Source organism: Hyperoodon ampullatus, assembly GCF_949752795.1.
Source record: "Hyperoodon ampullatus genome assembly, chromosome: 12".
NCBI lineage: Eukaryota > Metazoa > Chordata > Mammalia > Artiodactyla > Ziphiidae > Hyperoodon > Hyperoodon ampullatus.
Genome location: NC_136925.1, coordinates 11,099,404 through 11,121,372, shown reverse-complemented (window position 1 = coordinate 11,121,372; position 21,969 = coordinate 11,099,404). Strand labels below are relative to the sequence as shown.

At 40.0% G+C, this 21,969-nt stretch overlaps 1 protein-coding gene and 1 pseudogene across 2 annotated transcripts in view; both read left to right on the top strand.

Annotated features, from left to right (window-relative positions):
* Window positions 1-15,940, top strand: part of FAM135A (family with sequence similarity 135 member A) — a gene marked incomplete at both ends in the record, with an annotated part of 97,639 nt that extends 81,699 nt beyond the window's left edge. The window contains 2 exons of the mRNA XM_079716073.1: window positions 9,035-9,148; window positions 15,735-15,940. Of these exons, the coding sequence (XP_079572199.1) occupies window positions 9,035-9,148; window positions 15,735-15,940 (320 nt within the window). The remainder of the gene's footprint in view (window positions 1-9,034; window positions 9,149-15,734) is intronic.
* LOC307061152 (homocysteine-responsive endoplasmic reticulum-resident ubiquitin-like domain member 2 protein) lies at window positions 9,824-10,618 on the top strand (annotated as a pseudogene). The gene has a single exon. The product of its transcript is annotated as a homocysteine-responsive endoplasmic reticulum-resident ubiquitin-like domain member 2 protein (transcript).
* Window positions 15,941-21,969: the final 6,029 nt, after the last annotated feature.

The window sequence follows — 21,969 nt, the reverse complement described above, 5'->3', positions numbered from 1 at the left end:
AAACTACCGCTGCTGCCTGCACTTCCACAAATGGCTCTGTTTCCTGTTCTATCTGTGAAAGTCAAGGCCGTCAAGCAAGGACTTTCCTGCTTCCTTCTGTTGGCCTACAAGCATTAGCATACCTAGACCTGTGTGTGCAGCTGCCTACAGAGTATATTTACTTAGATGTCTCATGGGTGCCTCCCGTGCAGTGTGTTCAGACACCTCCTGTTTCCCCTCAGATTGGCTTCTCTGCATCTACCCAGGCAGAAACTTAGAAGTTGTTCTTGACACCTCTTTCTCCCTTCCCCCCATCTGCTGAGTTACCAGGCCCTGAGACGTCCAGCCTGCTTCGCAGCTGGTGGAGCCTCCCTTTCCTTCCTTTGTGACTGCCTTAGTCCAGCCTTCATCACTTTCACTTAGATGAGCGCTGTGGCCTCCAAACTGGTTATCCTGCCTCCTGTATGCCCCCCTTCTCCTCTGTCTCACTTCCTCATTGGATGAAATGATTTTCTAAAAATTAAATCAGACTGTATTGGTCCTGTTCAAAACCCCTCCAGAGCCCCTTATAGTTTTCAGGATGAAGCGTAGAGTCCGTGGCTTAGGGCATCAAATCCTGTATAATCTGGCTCCTGGTTCTCTCATGTGCTCCGTATCCTCCTCTTTGCACACGGGCATCCTTTGCTGTAGTCACGTCTCACGTGTCTGTGCTTCCTCGCCTTCACCATGCTGCTTCTGCCACCATTCCTCCCCGTGCGGTTGCCCATCTTTGTAGCACTGATTCTCTTCATCTTCTAAAATGACACTCCAGCACCACCTGCTCTCCGGAGCTTTCCCTGATGCCCTGTCTGATTCGGTGCTCCTCTGCTGGCAGAGTACCAGCACATGCCTTCATATCCCAAATCTCATGTCTCAGGACTGACCACAGGAATGAATTCCACTCCTCGTTTGCCTGCTACATATCTGTGCCTATATTTCAAACTAAGTGTGTCTAAAATTGACAGTTTCTTTTTTTGCTATCTCTTTTTTTTGACCTTTTCTAAATGTTACTCTGTCCTCTAGATTACTGGGTTTGAAACACCTCAGGGTCATCCTTGATTGACCCCACTTCTTTTCTTTGCATACCACATCCCAAGATTGTTAGTGTCATCTCTGAACTGCTATAACATTACATATAAACCTGTTTTATCATAGTCATTTATAGCTTATCTCATGTCAGTCATTTTTATGTATCTCAACCTTTTTTCCTTAAGTGGGAAGATCTGTCATGACAACCCTTTCCCACCCCCACCACATACCCTCAGCATTTACCGTAGTTCTTCCTAGTAGGTGTTCGCTGTCAACCCATTGAATCAACGAGTAATCTTTTCAATATTATGTTCGGTATCCAAAAGCAGGTCAAATACTGTACGGTAAGCTGAAAATCACACCCATATATTTGGTGAAGGCTGAAGTAGCTTGAACTTGTAAACTTAAGCCCTGGCCTTTTTTTTTTTTTTTTTTGCGGTACGCGGGCCTCTCACTGCCGTGGCCTCTCCCGTTGCGGAGCACAGACTCTGGACGCGCAGGCTCAGCGGCTCAGCCATGGCTCACGGGCCCAGCTGCTCCGTGGCATGTGGGATCTTCCCGGGCCGGGGCACGAACCCGTGTTCCCTGCATCGGCAGGTGGACTCTCAACTACTGTGCCACTAGAGAGGCTCAGCCCTGGCCTTTTAAATCCATTTTTCATCTTCATTCCTCTCGCCATGTCTTCCATCCTGCTCTTGAAACGTTTGATACGAACACTAGACAGATTTAGTCACTGAATACAGCCCACTTCATTTGAGTCTTATTTTAACCTTTTCAAGATTCTGCCTTAAATACTGCTGTCAATATGAGAAAGAGAATTGGGAATGGTTATTTCATGTGTCGTCTGTTATTAGAATCAGTGAAAGAAAAGTTCTTTTGTAGGTGGAGTTTTGTGATTTTGTTTCTAAGGGTACAAAGTAACAACAGTAGGGTATTTACAGTACACAGAAATACATACTTGATTCACAAAACCACAAGATATTCCTACAAAATCAAATACATCACATAGTTCTCATGTGAGAAAAACTTACCCTGACTAGAACCATTATGTGTAGCTATGTGTATAGCATTGTGAGTAGCTATGGAGTTTGTACCGGTGCTGCTGACAGGATAGGAAACGTATGAAAGGCAAAGCTGAATGTAAGTACTCCCTGGGGCCTGTGTATTTACACTGCATTTTCCAAAGTGAGATTTAATTAGCAGTAGTGCTAATAGCAACATAAGAAAATAAAAACACTAAAGAAAGCATAACTATAAAATTTTACTGTAAAAATTCTGTAAATCATGGCATTTCCCAACTGCCTGAACAGATACTTGTATCACTAAGTTTATAATTATTAGTAGATATGAGTAGGTCTTTTGTACTTGAGTTATTTTTTAAGGTTTAGTTAAAACTTTTCCTTACAAGTTATTAATTTATTATTTGCCTTTTAATGCGTGGCGGGACTTTCATCTCCCCCCCTGTTTGTACCAGTGTAGCACTGTTTAAGAGGCAAACTTTGAAGGCACACGTAGATACTAGGTTTAGCTGAAACACTGACAAAGGTTACTTGATCTAAATATTAAGTAATTCTGTTTCTTCATTGGTAAAATGGGAATAATAGTATCTTCCTCACAAGACCATTAAAGGTTGAATGAGATAATTCATGTAAAATGATTATGGTCTGAATAGCACGAAACTCAGTAAATATTAGTTGGTAAAAATAGCTCTAAATGAAGAGGCGCCTGAACTAAAATAGTATTAGTATTATAGATTATAGAAATTTGCTTTCACATTAACATCATAAATCTATTTTAGGAGATTTTCTTTTTAGCAGAACTGTCAGTATTACTAGCTATAAAAATTGTTCAAATGACTTATTAAAATTGCTTTTGTGTTTTAAGATTTCTACTTGTAGCTAGAAATGAATTTATTAGTATACACCTGAATTGAACTAGTATTATTATGGAACATAGCGTGAAAGCATACTATGTTTTCTAATAATAACTAGTACATTAAATAATGCTAAAATATAGAAATAAATAATAGCCAACACACAAGGCACATACCGTATTCCAGGTGCCACCCAAGCATGTCATACATGTGGGTGTGTTTAACCTTATGAAGTAGGAGCCCCATGGCGCCACTTTGCAGGTGAGGACACAGATGCCCAGAGTGGCCAGATGCCGCCTCAGCCCAGAAACTAGTACCACAGCCATCATGCATGGTCAGACCAGGTCGTGTTAAGCCAGTGATGTATACTTTCAAGAACTTGAGAAGGTTATCCTAATTGTAGTTTTAAATGTTAACAAATATTCATTAATTGATTTTAAAATTATAATATTGTCATGGGAGTTGGAACAGGTCTCTCTGAGCTATGTTTTTTTCCTTTCTTTTTTTTTTATCATCTAAAGAATTATGAGAAATGAGTAGTCAATTCCTAGGAAACTGCTACACCTGTATATATACATAAAATTCTTTATTCACAAAGTAGAAATATATGGGTTCACATCAGAAACATAAGAAAATAAAACAGGAAAACATAGAGCAGTGTTTACTTAACCAATTTACGTAGCCAGTATGCTATTCTCAGGTATTTTTAAACAATCAAGAGCCCTACAGATAACTGTTCTTTTATATTTTACTCTGCTAAAGCTATAAAGTCTTTGATGCCCTGATCCAATTATTGCTTCTGTTTCTTCTGAATGGCCAATTTCCTATTCTTTTGAGAAAGCGTAAAATCACCTGTCTAAAGCAAAATCTAGCCTTCTACCCTCTTCCCTTGTTTATTTAAGCAAAGCCTCCCCTGTGGGTCTTCATTTTGAAACAGTCTTTTTCTCTGCAACGTATCATTGGTTAATAGCGTTCCTTAATCGAAAGCTATTCATTATTTTAAAATTAAGGAAGCATTTAAAAGCCTAAAATAATTTGAGTGATTTCTAAAGCAATTAAGAAATGTTATCTTTTTGTAAAAATCAGGTATGTATTAAGTGTGAATTGCCTTTGTTGTTTTGTGAACACAATAGATATTGTAGAGGGCTACAGAAATGTTACGTTTAAAAGGAAATTATCTTTTTTGATTAAGGCATTACAATTATAAACAATGATTAAATTTTTAAAAAATTTTATTGCAGTCCAGTTTTACAGTGTTATGTTAGTTTCAGGTGTACACCAAAGTGAATCAGATATACATATACCTATATCCACTCTTTTTTTAGATTCTTTTCCCATATAGGCCATTACAGAGTACTGAGTAGAGTTCCCTGTGCTGTACAGTAGGTCCTTATTAGTTATCTATTTTATACAGAGTAGTGTGTATGTGTCAGTCCCAGTCTTCCAATTTATCCCTCCTCTGCTTTCCCCCCAGTAACCATAAGTTTCTTTTCTACATCTGTAACTCTGTTTCTGCTTTGTAGATAAGTTCATTTGTACACTTTTTTTTAGATGCCACATAGAAGCAATATCATATGATAACAATGATTAAATTTTATAGCAGCTTTTAACTAAAAAATCTATAGCATCCTACAGATTGCTGATAGAGTATATCAATAATTTACACAATATAGTTGCAGCATGCTAGCATGTCCTCATTGAATATCAAGGGAAAGAAAGATGAAGGAACCTAGAGCAATGTGGAAGGTAAACAGTATACTGTATCTAGATGAGGTGACAGCAGTGCTGAGTAGTCAAGATTACATAGAGAGATGGCTCAGGGGCTCTCCTGTATTCCATGATGAGGGCTCAAAAAGAGCCAAAGAACAATCTACCCATTGTTGGAATTTCAAGAACAAAATATCCTTATTTTAAAATCTTCCTAAAAACATCTGCTTAGAATCTCTTTACCAGCTGTTGAATTCTGACAAATAAAATATAACAATTGAAGTCTCCTGCTGTGCTACTATGGTACCAGATAATCTTTTCTTCCAGCAGATTACAGAGGTGTTTAATAATAGGTATCACTTGATTTGTAATTAACATTTGTATTTTGTTTCTGAAAGTGTAGGAAAGCATCAGCAGCAGCTTACATTATTTCAGGAAGCAAATTCTTTCAAATGTATTTAAAATAAATGAATAAAAATAAGAATAGTTTAATATTGAGTAGACTATGTGCATTTAGAAAGCACAGGGTTTCTCAGCCTCAGCACTTTGACATTCAGGGCTGGATATTCTTTGTTGTCAGGATCTGTCCTGTGCGTTGTAGGATATTTAGCAGCATCCCTGGCCTCTGCCTGCTAAATGCCAGTAGAGCACGCACCCATCAGCACCTCACACGCCCCACCCCCTGCTTGTGAGAAACAGCGTTGTCTCCAGACACTGCTAAATGTTCCCTGGAGTGCAAAGCCACCAGTTCAGAACTGCTATTTTTGCCAGTTCCAGAAAGTGACCAGAGATGAGTCAATGTGAATTGCTTTAAAACTCATTAAATTTTTCAGAAAAATAAATGAGCAGCCAAAAATATCAGGAAGACTAAGATAATGAAGGTGAAAGTTACCATTACAATGTTCGTTCATATGTAAACCATGTAATTATGCGCTCCAGAAAAATATTGAACATTTACTTTAATCTTTTTCTTAGCAATCCTGAAAAATAACTAAAATATTTAGAAACTTTTCCAGTTAACCTGTCTCACTCTATAGATGGGGAAATCGTGTTACTTTCCCAAGTTAGAGGTAACTTCTGAACCGAGAATGAGTCACCTTGGGCTGAGTGAAGTGCTAACCCGAAGGCCAGTGGACGAGACCGTCTGAGCAGGTAGAATCAGTGCAGGTGCAGAGAGGATGAACCTACAGTACAAGCCTCCCCAATACACACCTCAGACATTGTCATCAGCTGGACTTCAGCTCGGGTGAAGTGCTGCCATGATTCCCACCAGCACTGCGCCTTGGGGGCTACCATGTTTCTCTTTGAGTTTCTGCCCTCTCTAGCCAGCACTGCTACACAGGAATGGAAACCAGAAGACTCAAAAAAGGGTCAGAGTCTGTTTAACTTGGTTCTTGGCTAATACAAAAAGCAAACCTTCCATACAGAAGCACAGTACTAGTAATAATACACTGTTGTTGAAAAAGTATTATTAAAATAATTACTAAATTTAAAATGTATTTTTAAAGTACAGTGCCATCTCATGTTTAAAAATATGACAATATCGTGTATCTATGTCAGTGTCAGAATCTGTGATTGTATCTATTTTATCATCATGGAATCTGAGAGTTAAAGGGTTTCTTGGACATCCCCTCCTCTCCCTTTGTTGGTTTGCGTGCTTCCTCTCCCCCGAGCTGCCTGAACCTGGGGAGACATGGGTACTCCTCTCCAGGGTCTTGGTCTAAAGCAGTGATTCTCAGCCTGAGTGCCATTTCTCTGTAGAAGCACACAGGATCTCTGCGAAGAGCAATTATTTTGAAAAGTATATTCAATTTTTAATGTAATGACTATTACTCTTATAATGTAAACTATAGAAATAGAGCAGTGCCGAGAAATGGGGGGCGGGGAGGAAATTGGAGGGGAGAATAAAGCCCAAGGACAGATTCATTGAGGGATTGATTTTTTAAGACAGGAAGTATAATACTGTAATATTTTCCATCCTGATAAGAATGATCCATCCAGAAGAGAAAATTGTTGATGCGAGAGAAAGATGGGCCAGCAACTAGAGGCATGCCCTTAAGCAGACGGGAAGAAGGAATGGGACCTAGTGCACTAGTGCAAGGGCCGGCCTGAGGCAGGGGTGGGCAGAGCGGGAAGGTACAGATGCGGGAGGTGGGTTTTGTGTTAAGGTAGAGTCTGCGGAAGCCCCTCCCGACGCTTCCGTGTGCCCAGTGAGACAGGAAGGCCACAAGGTAAGACAGAGGGGGACATAGAAGATGCTGGTGGTTTCCGGAGAAGTACAGAGGTGGCCATTACTGAGCAAGGCTGCCACCGGCTGTGCAGTGTCATTCCTGTCGATGTGATGGGAGTGATGCCCCCGGAGGTGTGCAGGGTGGTCGCCTTTATGGAGGACACACATACACACCTTTTAGATAAAAGAAAAAGCCAACTGTGCTGTTACATGGCTGGTTTCATGCAGTTCGGGATAAAATTTCATTTAACAGCATCATACTTAGAGATTCAGAAAGTACAGTACCTAAAATAACTGGGTTAGAAGTGAAGATGATGTACCATACGACCGTGGCTTTCACATTTTTGGCTTGTTTACCCCTCAAAAGAATTTTGGAAAAGTTTGTATCCTCTTGTATAATTTTATGGTGACACCTAAAACTGTTTCTATAATTATAAATAGTTGCAAAGGATATATTTTCTGGCATATGAGGTAGTATATTTTTACTATATTCAGCTGGAGTCACAGACTTAGCTCATTTAATTTATGGAAAATATGTGCCATAAAATCTAACTGGCACAGCCATTTCTTATGGTCAAACAGTTGGTAACATCAAACTTACTTTTTGGAAGAGGAAGACTTCATTCATATTTTGCTTGGTTTCCCAGAGATTTTATACCCCAGGGCCATATACCATAAGAAGATCTGAAATAGATTGGAGAAATGTCTTTCTCTTGTAAAGTAGGAGAAGGAAAAGTCATTTGTAGAAAAGTGCTCATATGAAGTTGGGATCTGGAAATCAATTTTCTTAAAGCTGTAAATGCCCATCTACACCATGGAGAGTCTTAAATTACCCCTGGGGGTAAGTGTATACCAGTTCATAGACCTCTGCTCTAGGACACACAGACGTTTCCCAAAGTAGCACCAATGAAGACTGTCATCAAGTGATGCCAAAAGGGGATGACTTTGTCTCGTGAAATGTGAAAATGAAGGGGAAAAAATTCAGTTTTTCTTAATCTTTCTCAAATATTTTAAACATGTTTATTCAACTGAGTTAATTCCTGTTATAGACATTCTGTTATTTCACTTATATCTCTAGAATTTTATATATTCAAGTGGCCACAAAGTAGTATCTTCTCATTGGGAAAAGGAGGGATACCTTATATTTGACACAGAGGGTATATACTGTTTCACCTGGCTATGTGTCAGTCTAAACTCTTCCCATCATTAGGATCCTTAAGTTCCAAGGAAGACAGGGAGCGTCTACAAAGGCTTCCTATATTCTGGATTCACAGTAGTCCTCACAATTGGCCTGTCTCTAAGAGTCTGAATTTCAGTGCACATAGAGTATCAAAGTTTTATTCTGGAACATTCCAGAACAAAATTCTCTGTACTGCACACCCAATTCTAATGTGTTGCCATTATTGATTTGTATCTTATTTAATTATCATATAAAATTTTGATTTTGTATATACTAGTCTGAGCCAAATAGTACATTACTGTAATTAGAACATTATTGGTATTAAAGAGGTCAAGAATGTGGTTTCAGTACTTAAATGAGTTATTTAGCAAAGTACCCCAAGGACACAAGTCCTAAATTCACATAGTTTACTGAAAAAAAAAAAAATTAAAATAGACCTGACAAAAGTCTGTTGGATGGATCACAAAAATTCGTTATTTTTATTGGAAAAATCAAAGTGTTTATCCTCTTGACATCATGCTTAAATAAGGAGAAAATATAAGTAATATTAGGCAAGAGTCAAATGAAAATTTAAAGTAAAAAGTCAGCTTTAAAGGATTTAAATAGGTGTTTTGTTTTTATGGAAGACTATATGTTTCTTTGGGGAATAATCCTAAATATTGATGAATATCCTTTGGAAAGTAAAAGCGTCATGAAACACTTGTTACAGAATTTTAGCCCACCATATCCAGTCTCCCCCTAACCCCCAAGACCACAATCCTTGCTCTCACTCAGTGCAAACACACATTTCTCATATCAGCACATAAACTACATATAAGGAAGCTGGGGATTTGGGTAGAGAATGTATAGAAATTTGGAGAAGGAATTCATTAGTTATTTTAAAAGGCATAAACTTAGTACTACCAAGGAAATAAAGTTTATGGTCACTTAATATGCTAATGAGTTATTTCAAATCTGGTTAATTATTGCACTGTAACTCAGTATTTTTTCTTCACAGGGCTTCACTATTTCAAAAATGTTGTACTAGTGGGCTCTCTGCAGGATCGCTACGTCCCTTATCATTCTGCCCGCATTGAGATGTGCAAGACAGCTTTAAAGGACAAACAGTCAGGTAACAAAGTATATTCGAAGTATTTCAAAGAGCTACGTCTACACATGAGTTTCTCCCAAAGTTTTCTTGCAGTTGTCTTCTCCCTTATTTTTGTTGTCCTCTCTTTCCTTCGACTTCCTTTTACACCCGCTGATAGTAACAGCTATCCTTCCTCCATTTTTCTTCCTTTCTTTTCTTTTGCTGTGTAAGATGTTTTGGCCAATGACACAGTAGTTGTTCTTTTGAAATCTTTTTTTCATCTAATTACCAATGCTTCTCCGTTTTATTGCCTCAAAAGTAATCCATGCTTTAATTTCCTCCGGATTATTGGGATTGGTGGTTGCAGTAATGGTCATGCTGCATGTTCGGCTGTACTTTACTTTTAGTCAAAGATGGCAGCAAGCGGACTCATCAAGAAATGAAAGAGGGGGCTTCCCTGGTGGTGCAGTGCTTGAGAGTCCGCCTGCCAATGCAGGGGACGCGGGTTCGTGCCCCGGTCCAGGAGGATCCCACGTGCCGCAGCGCGGCTGGGCCCATGAGCCATGGCCGCTGGGCCTGTGCGTCCGGAGCCTGTGCTCCGCAACGGGAGAGCCCACAACAGTGAGAGGCCCGCGTACCGCAAAAAAAAAAAAAAAAAAAAAAAAATGAAAGAGGAATAGTACAATGTCTGACGCCACAAAAATACAAGTATCATAAGAGATTACTAGTCATCAGTTCCCATATGTAATGCAAGGAAATGTAGACAACCAGCTTCCTGGGCAGGCTGTTCCGGCTGGATTCCCAGGGTATCCCGCTTTCAGCCCACTGCAGATGCTATGGTGGCAACAGATGTATACGCATCAGTATTATATGCAATATCAAGCTGCAGTTTCAGCTCAGGCCACATCAAATGCCAACCCAGACCAGCCTGCTACCTCAGCCTCTAAATGTGGCACATGTTCCTGGAGAAGAACCCTCACCAGCTCCAAACCTAGTGGCCCAAGAAAATCGACCCATGGATGAGAATGTTCAGATGGATGCACAGGGAGGTCCAGTGCTAAACGAAGAAGACTTCAGTCGAGACTGGCTAGACTGGATCTGCACGTTCTCACGAGCTGCCGTTCTCCCTAGCACTGTGTACTTCTATTCCTCTTTTAGTCGGTTTATCATGGTAATGGGAGCCATGCTACTGGTTTACACCGAGCTGGATGGTTTCCTTTTAGGCAAGAAGGAGGTCAGCAACAGGCTCCCAACAATAATGCCGAAGTCAACAGTGATGTGCAGAATGCAAACAATCTAGAACTTGAAGAAATGGAGCGTCTTATGGATGATGGGCTTGAAGATGAGAGTGGAGAAGATGCAGGTGAAGATGCCAGTGCAATTCAAAGGCCTGGATTAATGGCAGCAGCTTGGTCTTTTATCACCACCTTCTTTACTTCACGAATACTAGAGGGGCCTCCCCAGTTGCCAGTTAGACCTGAAAAATTGTTCCGGCTGCAAAGGAGGGTCTGAATTTAGGAAAGTGTTTTAAATAACAGTGCAGTTTCAAAACATTGATTACTTTATTTTCATCATCATTTATAGAGGTGTTTTTTTCCTTAAAGCTTCTCATGCATATGAATATTTTAAGCACAAATGGACTACTAAATGTGTGATTTTTTTTAAGATCTTAACAGAACATAGCATAATAATATTGGTCTTCCAGGTTTTATTAATTTCAATTATGTATATTACACCAAGACAGACCTGTTTGTGTGTCTTCTTTAAAGAGCTGCTTCACGTATAAATGTCTATAGCTAATATCTCAGCCCTTCAATGTATACTTTGAATAAATATATCTATTTTCTGTGAATTATCCTGAAAGTTTTAAACAGAATGACCTCATAGTTTTTAACAAAGAATATTATTTACCTAAAATGTGCTAGTAGCATCTTGCCCAGCCATAAAGCAATAAACTTCTCAATAATCTTAATTTTGACATTTGAATAAATGGAAACTTTCTATTTTAAGGGCATGTATCCCATCAATTGGAATTAGTACCTTAAAAAAAAAGGCAGCTCTTCAATGGAATTAATAGTGATATAAAATGTTTGATATAGGCAGTACTTTTATAAAATAAGATTCTGGAAATTGCTCCCTGTAATTTTTTAAAATAAAAGGTCAATTATGAAAAAGCACCAATAAAATGGACAACTTAGAAGAAATTAATACATTTCTAGAAATGTAAAATCTCCAAAGACTGAATCAGGAAGAAATAGAAAATATGAACATATGATTACCAGTAATGAAATTTAATCAGAAAAAAAAAAAAAAAAAACCTCCCAATGAACAACAGTGCAGGACCACACAGATTCACTGGTGAATTCTACCAAAAATTTGAAGAGAGATAACAGCTATCCTCAAACTATTCTAAAAAATTGAAGATGAAGAAAGACTTACACTATTCTACAATGGCAACATCACCCTGATACCAAAACCAAACAAAGGCACCACAAATAAAGAAAATTATAAGCCAGTAGCATTGATGAACATAGAAGCAAAAATCCTCAACAAAATATTAGCAAACCAAATTCAACAACGCATTAAAGGGATCATACACCAGAAGTGGGATTTATCCCAGGGATTGCAAGGATGGTTCAGTATCTGCAAATCAGTTGATGTGATACACCACACTAACAAAACAAAGGATAAAAATCACATGATCATCTCAATAGATGCCAAAAGGGACTTCCCAGGTGGTCCAGTGGCTAAGATTCCATGCTCCTAATGCAGGGGGCCTGGGTTTGATCCCTGGTGAGGGAACTAGATCCCACATGGCCGCAACTAAGAGTTTGCATGCTGCAACTAAAGACCCCACATGCTGCAACTGAAGATCCCACATGCTGTAACTAAGACCCAGCACAGCCAAATAAATAAAAATAAATATTTTTTAAAAAATAGATGCCGAAAAAGCATTTGACAAAATTCAACATCCATTCCTGATAAAAACTCTCATCACAGTGGGTATAGAGGGAACCTACCTCAATATAATTAAGGCCATTTATGACAAACCCATAGCTAACTTCATATTCAACGGTGAAAAGCTGAAAGCATTTTCTCTAAGATCAGGAGCAAACCAAGGGTGTCCACTATCATTACTTTTATTCAAATAGCATTGGAAGTCCTACCCACAGCAATCAGACAGAAAGATAAATAAAAGTCATCCAAATTGGAAGGGGAGAAGTAAAACTGTCACTGTTTGCAGATGGCATGATACTATTTGCTTTTCTATGTACTAATAATGAACTGTGATAAAGAGAAAGCAAAAAAAAAGAATCCTGTTTAAAATCGCATCAAAAACGATAAAATACCTAGGGAGTAAACTTAACCAAGGAGGTGAAAGACCTATACTCTGAAAACTATGAAACATTGATGAAGAAAATTGAAGATGATACAAAGAAATGAAAAGATGTCCATGTTCATGGATTGGAAAAATTAATATTGTTAAAATGTCCATACTCCCCAAGGCAATTTACAGGTTCAGAGCAATCCTTATCAATATACCAATGGCATTTTTCATAGAACTAGAACAAATAATCCTAAAATTTATATGGAACTAAAAAAGATCCCACATAGCCAAAGCAATCTTGAGAAAAAAAGAAGAAATCTGGACAATCACACTCCCTGACTTCAGACTATACTATAAAACTGCAGTCATCAAAACAGCATGGTACTGGCACAGAAACAGCCACATAGATCAATGGAACAGAATAAAGACCCCAGAAATAAACCCACGCACCTGTGGTCAATTAATCGATGACAAAAGAGGCAAAAACACACAATGGGGAAAAGATATTCTCTTCAATAAGTGCTGCTGGGAAAACTGGACAACTACATGTAAAACGATGAAATTAGAACATTTTCTCACACCATATAAAAAAATTAGACTCAAAATGTATTAAAGATCTAAATGTAAGACCAGAAGCCATAAAACTCTTACAGGAAACCATAGGCAGAACACTCTTTGGCATAAGTCATAGCAATATTTGCATCTGTCTCCTCAGGCAATGGAAACAAAAGCAAAAATAAACAAATGGGACCTAAATAAAGTTTTCAGTGTGAAAGCTTTTGCACAGCAAAGGAAACCATCAACAAAACAAAAAGACAACCTACTGAATGGGAGAGAATATTTGCAGATGATATGACCAGTAAGCCAAAATATGTAAACAGTTCATGCAACTCAACATCAAAAAAACGAACAAACAGATTATAAAATGGGCGGAAGACCTAAATAGACATTTTTCCAAAGAAGACATACAGAGGCTAGCAGGCACATGAAAAGCTGCTCAACATCACTAATCATCAGGGAAATGCAAATCAAGATCACAATAACAAATACTGGTGAGAATGTGGAGAAGAGGGAACTCTCGTACATTTGTAGTGGGAATGTAAACTGGTGCAGCCATTGTGACAAACAGTATGGAGTTTCAAAATAATTTAAACATCATAGAACTACCATGTGATCCAGCTATTCCACTTCTGGGCATATAGCCAAAGAAAATACTCATTCCAAAACTTATGTGCACTCCAGTGTTCATAGCAGCATTGTTTATAATAGCCAAGACATCAGAGCAACCTGAGTGTCCATCAACTGATGAATGGACAAAAAAGATGTGTATCCACATAATGGAATACTACTCAGCCATAAAAGAGAATGGAATATTGCCATTTTCAGCAACATGGTTAGACCTGGAGGGCATTATGCTTAGTGAAATAAGTCAGACAGAGAAAGACAAATACTGTATGATATCCCTTATAGGTGGAATCTAAAAAATAAAGCAAACGAACAAATATAATGAAACAGAAACAGACTCACAGATACAGGGAACAAACTAGTGGTTCCCAGTGGGAAGAGGGATGGGGGGAGGGGCAAGATAGGGATAGGAGATTAAGGGATACAAACTACTGGGACTTCCCTGGTGGCACAGTGGTTAAGAATCCACCTGCCAATGCAGGGGACCTGGGTTCGATCCCTGGTCCGGGAAGATCCCGCGTGCCACGGAGCAACTAAGCCCATGCGCCACAACTACTAAGCCTGCGCTCTAGAGCCTGCAAGCCACAACTACTGAGCCCACGCACCACAACTATTGAAGCCCTCGTGCCTAGAGCCCGTGCTCCGCAACATGAGAAGCCTGCGCACCGCATCAAAGAGTAGCCCCCACTCGCCACAACTAGAGAAAGCCCGCTTACAGCCATGAAGACCCAACACGGCCAAAAATAAATAAAATTTTTAAAAAAGAAAAGATACAAACTACTATGCGTAAAATAAATAAGCTACAAGGATATATTATTGTACAGCACAGGGAATAGGGCCAATATTTTATAATAACTTTAAATGGAGTATAATCTATATTGAATCAATATGTTTGTACACCTGAAACTAATATAATATTGTAAATCAACTATACTTCAATTAAAAAAAGAAATAAATAATTTTTTAAAACCGTTTTTTATGAAATCTATATGATATTGATCCCTCTTTTAAACACATCTCTCTTCTTTCTCTAATTATGCTTCTGTATGTTATTCACTTCTCATCATTCCTCAAGGCTACATCCTGCCTCAACCCTGAAATTTAATACCTGCCTCCCTAAAATTCACGTTTGATGGATATGTGTTAGCACTCATCTGTTAGTAATATAGTAATGCATGAGCATTAAAAACTGTTTTGTCCCTTTTAAAGCAGTTTGTGCTTGTATGTGCATATGTATGTAACCTTTACCTTTTATGCTTTGCATGCCCTCAATAAATCCATTGTAAGAATTAACCAAAAAGAGGGAGAGAAGAGCACAACTTTGAAATTAAAAGCAAAACCAAGCATTAAATAAACCTGCAGGCCAAAAAAAAAAAAAAATTCTCAATTTGACCTTTAAGCCAAACTCACATTGTTCTTCTGATTATGGGAAGTTGCTATTCTTTCTCAAGATAATTTGGAAATATGTGGAATAACGTTGGCTGCCATGGAAACTTTTTTAAGTATTTGCTCTTGACTCAAGTTTTAAATTTTGCCTTATCAGAATGTCTCAGCATGGCTCCTTTACTTTCATAATGAGTCATAATTGACTTAAGGTTGAAAAAAACTATTTGCTCTGTTATATTCATTGCTTTTAATTAAAAATATCAAGTTGGGGGCTTCCCTGGTGGCGCAGTGGTTGAGAGTCCGCCTGCCGATGCAGGGGACACAGGTTCATGCCCCGATCCGGGAAGATCCCACATGCTGCGGAGCGGCTGGGCCCGTGAGCCATGGCTGCTGAGCCTGCGCGTCCGGAGCCTGTGCTCCGCAACAGGGAGGCCACAACAGTGAGAGGCCCGCGTACCGCAAAAAAAAAAAAAAAAAAAAAAAAATCAAGTTGGCAAGAATAATGTATGATAAATTTATTTTACTTGACTAGATAAATAATGTGATTATATTTTCTCTAAAACAGTCTCAAAAGTGATATTCAAGGGGAAAAAAACCTTTTAAAAGACAATTTTCTGCTTTAAATGGAAATAATGTAACTAAATTTTATAAATTATATAAAAGTTGGCATAGAATTTTTTTTCAGTTCTTCTTGTGAACCAATTTTCCTTTTTTCTATTTGTTCCATAGGACAGATCTATTCAGAAATGATCCACAACTTGCTTCGCCCGGTTCTGCAAAGCAAGGATTGTAACTTGGTTCGATATAATGTCATCAATGCATTGCCCAATACAGCTGATTCACTCATTGGGAGAGCTGCACATATAGCTGTTCTGGATTCGGAAATATTTTTAGAGAAATTCTTTCTGGTTGCCGCCCTCAAATATTTCCATTAGGATTAAATGCATTGGTAGAGACTTGACAATTACCTCATTCAACAGTGATTCAGATAATGTATTATATTAAACTGTAGATGCTGATAAGTCCTAAGAAATATTTATACCTTTTTATATGGAAGATAATTTATATCATCCATGTTTAGAGCTTTTTAAACATCAACTTTACTTTCTAGGTAATGTGGCTGTGCAATATTTTTTTAATTTTATCTTTTTACTTTTCTATTACCTTTTCATATATTTTGCTACATAAGTATTTCAGTGAAACTCTAAGCCCATATATATGTCTGATTGTTTATTATTGGCTTTCCACAATCCTCACATCAGACACATCGTATTAGAGGCCATTATTGCTAGAATAGCATGGGATTTTAAATTTTCTAGTACTGGGGTATTATTTAGTTAATCATAAATTTTACTTTTAACATTTTACTATGTTTTAACTGGAAGTAAAACTACGGCTGCTAAAATATATTTTTGAAATCAACTCTTTTGCCCTCTCAAATCGGGTAGTTCATATATGACAACGTTATAAACATTTTCTATAAAAGAATCATACTGTTGCTAGTAAACATATGTCATGCCTATTAAAATATATTTTCTACTGGTGATTTCAACATTATTTCTCATATTGACTTTTATTACTGGAACTTTTCATGTTCATGTTAGCAGCATCTAGAGATTTTTGAATGTTTGAATGCCCTCTGTCTTGATTTGGTTGGAATTTTGCTAAATTTGGAAATGTTGCTTGAACTTTCTGACTACATTTCTTTAACTTTTTTCATGGACTTCCTTGTATGTACATAATAATTAAATGTGGAAATTTATGAACTACTTTTATGAATTTAGATAATTTTTAAATATTGTTAAAATTTGTTGAACTAAAGAGTAATGTAAATAAAATAATTCATGTTTCAAATGGAACAAAATAATTAACTTTACATGTTTGGTGATACAGATGCAAATGTTTTGATATATGGAGATGTAAAGTCTTTTGACTTTATTCAAGGTGCTGAATAGCATTAAATTCACTATTTTCCTTTCCTGTTTTACTTGTGAAAAAAATAATGCACTAAGGATAGATAGGCTTTTGTAAGTGTGTATTGTACAACTGATGCATGTTTATTTTTAACATTGTGTTATTGCCTCTGCTGCTAATAAATGAACAAATGACTATCTGGAGGGACAGCTAAAACACTTGCTTATTTTCAGAATACTAGAGGTATATTTTTATTTTTGCTATACACATTTTTCATCTTCACATTCCTTGGTCCTGAGTTTGAAATACCATACTTCTTTTCTTTTATTCCTTTTTTTAACTAAAAAAAGAAGTTCAACTTATTCTAAGTTTGAATAATCTTCCAGCTTTATCAAAGTATTCATTCTTATTCATAATCATATCATTCTTTTTAAGGGAAAACTGCTCTTATGATCATAGTAGGTTGATTGGTTGTTGGTTGTTTTAATAGTGATTATGGTTTCAAGTCTAACAGATTTAACTTCTGATTAACCAGGAAAACTGTCATATGCTATTCACCTCCAAATTCAGAGTGCAGGGGTGGGGTGGGGTTCTGAGGGAGAGAGGCAATGATCATAACTGACTCTCAGAAAACAAATCTCATTGGAGTGTATACCAGTAAGAATTCTGGGTTGCAGACAACAAAAAGCATTGTGATTAACTTAAGCAGAAAAAGAATTTCTTGGAAGAATATTGGTAGCTCACAGAATTGACGGAAAGGCTGGAGAACCACTCTTGGAAAACTGGTAGAAACCGAGGAAGCTAGACTATGACCAAAATTATAGGCAAGTTCCAACTGCAGGGGAGCTGGAGGTTTGTGTATGTTTCTGCCAGCAGGGACGCCTCTGAAAACTGGATCCCAGACATCCACTTACTTCCAGCACTCATTCCAGATTCAAAGTCTGGTGAGATCATACGACTGACAGGCTTAGTCTTGTGCCAGCACCCAGGCTGTCAGGCACCCAAGACAGTGAGTATATCGGACTTCGTCAGCTTCCCCAGCTGAAGATGGGACCGTTTCTCCTGCCAGAATTCACTAAACCTGTGGAATGGGTTTGATGACTGAGCACCAAATAGAAAAACACATCAGAGGTCTACTACAGTCCAGCTCTTTGCCTTTCCAACATCACAGATATCATATTCACACATTTTTAAATGCTTCATCCTGACATACTGCTATTATCCCCCATCCAGTTTCAAGTCCAGGATTTCAGTGTCATGTCCATTTCTCGTCTGGTTTTGTAATGATCTTGCCTCAGTGGTGTGCAGACCACAGACAAAACTGTGACTTTATCACCCACGCCCCCGCTAATATACAAGGAGAGAAAAGAAATTATTAACTACATGAGCACACGCATGAGCCAGTGAGGAAGAAACTACAGCGAGAGCACTGCTTTGCAAGTTTCCTTGGTGAACTCAAGGGCCCCAGGACAGACCAACTGAAGCAGAATCTCCAGGGTAGGATGTAGGGAGCAGCGTGTTTTATGTCCCAAAGAGCTCTGATTTCAAACCAAAACAAAACTATGGTAAATAGAGCCCTCAGTTCTGCCACTGGCCATTAAGCTAGATGGCTATGACCCGTCACCAGTGCCACTTATTCCCTGTTTTCTTTGTGCTCAACCAGCACCTCAGCTGATCAGATTTCTTTACATTTTGTGTGACCCAAGGATCTGAGGCTTGGGTGGCCTTGCCTCTATATGGTTGCAATAGTCTTTGCTTAGTGTTTACAATTCAACATGGTGTGAGAGGTTATTCCAGGAGACGAGGTCCCCCAAGTTCTAGACAGAGTCCTCTCCCCGCTCCCTTTTCCCCCGTGGTCATCAGGGCCCATCGCTACAGCTAGCACCTTAACCACTTTTTCTAACTCCTTACCTAGGGGCATGAGCTACAAATGGCCAGGAGGCAATCCCAACTTCCAATTCGGAGAAAACACTATCCCCTTATACCCCACTCTGGGTACAAAAATTAGCATACCAGCAGAACCTGGAATCGTGCAGGTGGATGGCGAGAAGCGAAGGATCTGAGATTGTATCTACTTGTCTTGCTTGCAGTCTTGCTGCAGCTTCACGGATGCATGGAGACAGGAGACTCCCAGGTCAGAGACAAGAGACCTTACTACAGCAAAGTCGTGGCCAAACGGTCAGCACATTCACACCAGCTCCTAGAGCCTCATTTCCCACGGTGATGCTGAGGGCCAAGTGAGGCGTGTACACGCGATGCCGGACCAGGGCCAAGCAGTTTGGATTGCATTACAGGAGAAGAATCCAGAGCCAAGGGCCAAGCCATTTTTGAACAAGCAGCACACAAGCCGGTTCTTTCCCCCAGGAGAGCAGCAGTTAAGTGGTAGCAATGCTGTGGTTGCCTTGACCTACTTAGATGCCCATATGACCAGATACAGAAACTGCCCAGTATCAGGCAATGAGTTGCAGTTGGGGTACTCAGCAATAATATGCAGGGATGCTCGGGACCTATGGCAGACTGTGTCTCCCCATAATGGAAAGCAAAATACACGGGCAGGGTGTGAGACGTCACGACAAGAGGTCAATCCCTCTGCTGCTCTTTGGAGCCTGTTATTCTGGCAACAGAAGAGCTATCACTGAACACTGTTAACTCATTTGGAGCATATGCCAAATCCTTTAGGACAGCATCCCAAAGCATTTTCTCACCTGGTTCCAAGAGTAAACCTTTAACAGGGCTGTCCTACAAGACCAGCTGCTTCTGATCTCATGGGATACGTGATGATTATCCCACAGGCATCTGTATCCACAGCAAACAATGTTGTATGGGATGCTACATAAAGTGTACGGAACATAAGGTATTCAGTAAGTCCACGGGTGAAGTGTTAAAAGAAGCATAAGTCAGGGAAAGCAATCCAAACCCAGAATAATTGTCTATTCCTATAGAACAAATTGCTATCTCCTTCATTATAGTAGAGTCCCTTGTAACCAAAGCTGCCACCAGGCTATTCCATATTATATCAGGGATCGAGCGGGTTGGTCACTGCAAGTAGTGGTGCCAGCCCGTCAGTCTTGGCAGGGGGGAAACTGTTAACACATGCATGTCTCCACGCGACTGTGGCTCCCTTGTTAGGGGGGCACTGAGCAAGCACAGGTGGGGTGAGGGGAAGAGGCGAAGCGATGCCTGCAGGATGGTCCTGGTGGTCAGCAGCCTCTAAAATGCCCTTCAGTGATCCCCACCTGCTGGCATTCACCCCCAGTGTAATCCCCTCCCGTTGAGGTGGGCTGGATGTGCTAATTCATTCACTTCTAATGACAGACTTCAGCAAAAGTGATGGGCTGTCACCTCTGAGGTTAGATTACAGAAGGACCGTGGCTTCCATCTCGAGCAGTCTCCCTTGTTCTCCTGCTTGTTCATTCCGTGGACACCCAGCTGCCATGTTGTGAAATGACCTTTGGAGAAGCCCACGCAGCATGGAACTGAGGGAGGCCTTCAGTCCAAAAGCCACAGGGAACTAAATCCTGTCAATAATCATGTGCGTGAGCTCGGAAGCTGATCTTCCCCTAGTCAAGCCTCCAGGCGAGACAGGAGCCCCGGCTCACAGCTTGACTGCAACCTCATTTAACACCTAGAGCCAGAGGCACCCTGGCTCCTGGATTTCGGACGCACAAAAACTGCGAGAGAATAGATGTTTATTATTTTAAGCCCCAAAATGTTGGTATAATATGTTAGCAGTAGATAACGTGCAGTCATCTTGTTCTGATTAAGAGTCCTTTTGCCATGGGAGCCTTCTTTTGAGCACTCAGTGGGACCCAAATGTTCTCATGCTTTGGGGCCATTTGGAGAGGTCCGAATTACAAAAAAAACCTATTCCAAAACCTTTACATTTTCCCAGTCCCTGACCACTTGATTTCAGTGCCCATGAATTGATGTAGAACTTCATCTCAAGCTATATCTCCTTCCAGGCAAAGAGTATAAGATAAAGTTCTGCCCTCTGGGAGGATCTTTTTTCTCTCTGCTGTTCCTCGAGGGCCTCTGTTAAATGCAGCTCGAAATGCCAAAGCAGTCATTTGCCAACTGGTCAGTATATTGAGCAAAGCCCTCGGTAATCCAGCTTTGAATTTTTTCCTCTGTCAGCTGGTCACAAGGAGCTCATCACTAAGATGTAGATATGAACTAAGGGTGAAAAGTGTGTATGTAAGCTACCGAGCTATCTGCTAATGAAAACTGCTTGGGTTTTGGCTCTGGCCGCGTTCCGAATATACCACTGCCTCCTGGTGAAAGGAGTCCTTATCTAGGGGGACCAGATGACTCCGGTTCGTGATGAGAAACTCAAATTATATAGCCACCTGATGTTACTTGGTCAGACATCACCAGGGCCCGAGAGCTGGCCAAGAACTTTCCTAAAAAAGAAAAAAAAAGGAAGGAATGAAGGAAGAAGAAGAAAAAAAAAACCCGGAGGACTCCAGTGTGATTCTGTGTAGACTTTCCACAGGTCCCACGAAGCCTCCTGGCCCGCCACACGTGCTCCGAATACGGCAGGAGCCGCTGGAACCGGAGGGCGGATGCGCAGCGCTCCTTCCCAGCAGCCGGACCAGATGAGAGCCTTCTGCTCTGCGCTGCACCCAAACGTCATCTTCCAGGCCACCTAGTCAGTGGGTCAGAGTTCACTGAACAAGCAGAAATGTGAAAAAATAAAGACGGAGAACTGAGGGGAAAGAAGCCTATTGCACAGGCAAAAGAGTAGAAGGTGCCCACTATTTGTAGACTGGAACAGCGAGCTTCCAAGAGACCTTCGCCTCAGATTGAGAGGAACAAACGGAAGCATTCCCTCATCCAACTTCAGCCATGATTTGAGGTTTTCATCAACACGAGGTTCAGGGTAGTTTTGGTTGCTCTTCATGAGAAGGCCGAGCCGCTTCACTTTTTCCAGCAGAAAGCCAGGTGCGGGAGAGCGGGTTTCCAGCGCTGGCTACGGAGGCCCCGCCCCAGGCCCACACAGGCCCCGCGCACCCGCGGAGGCCCCGCCCCTCCCGCGGGGGGTGCCGGGAAG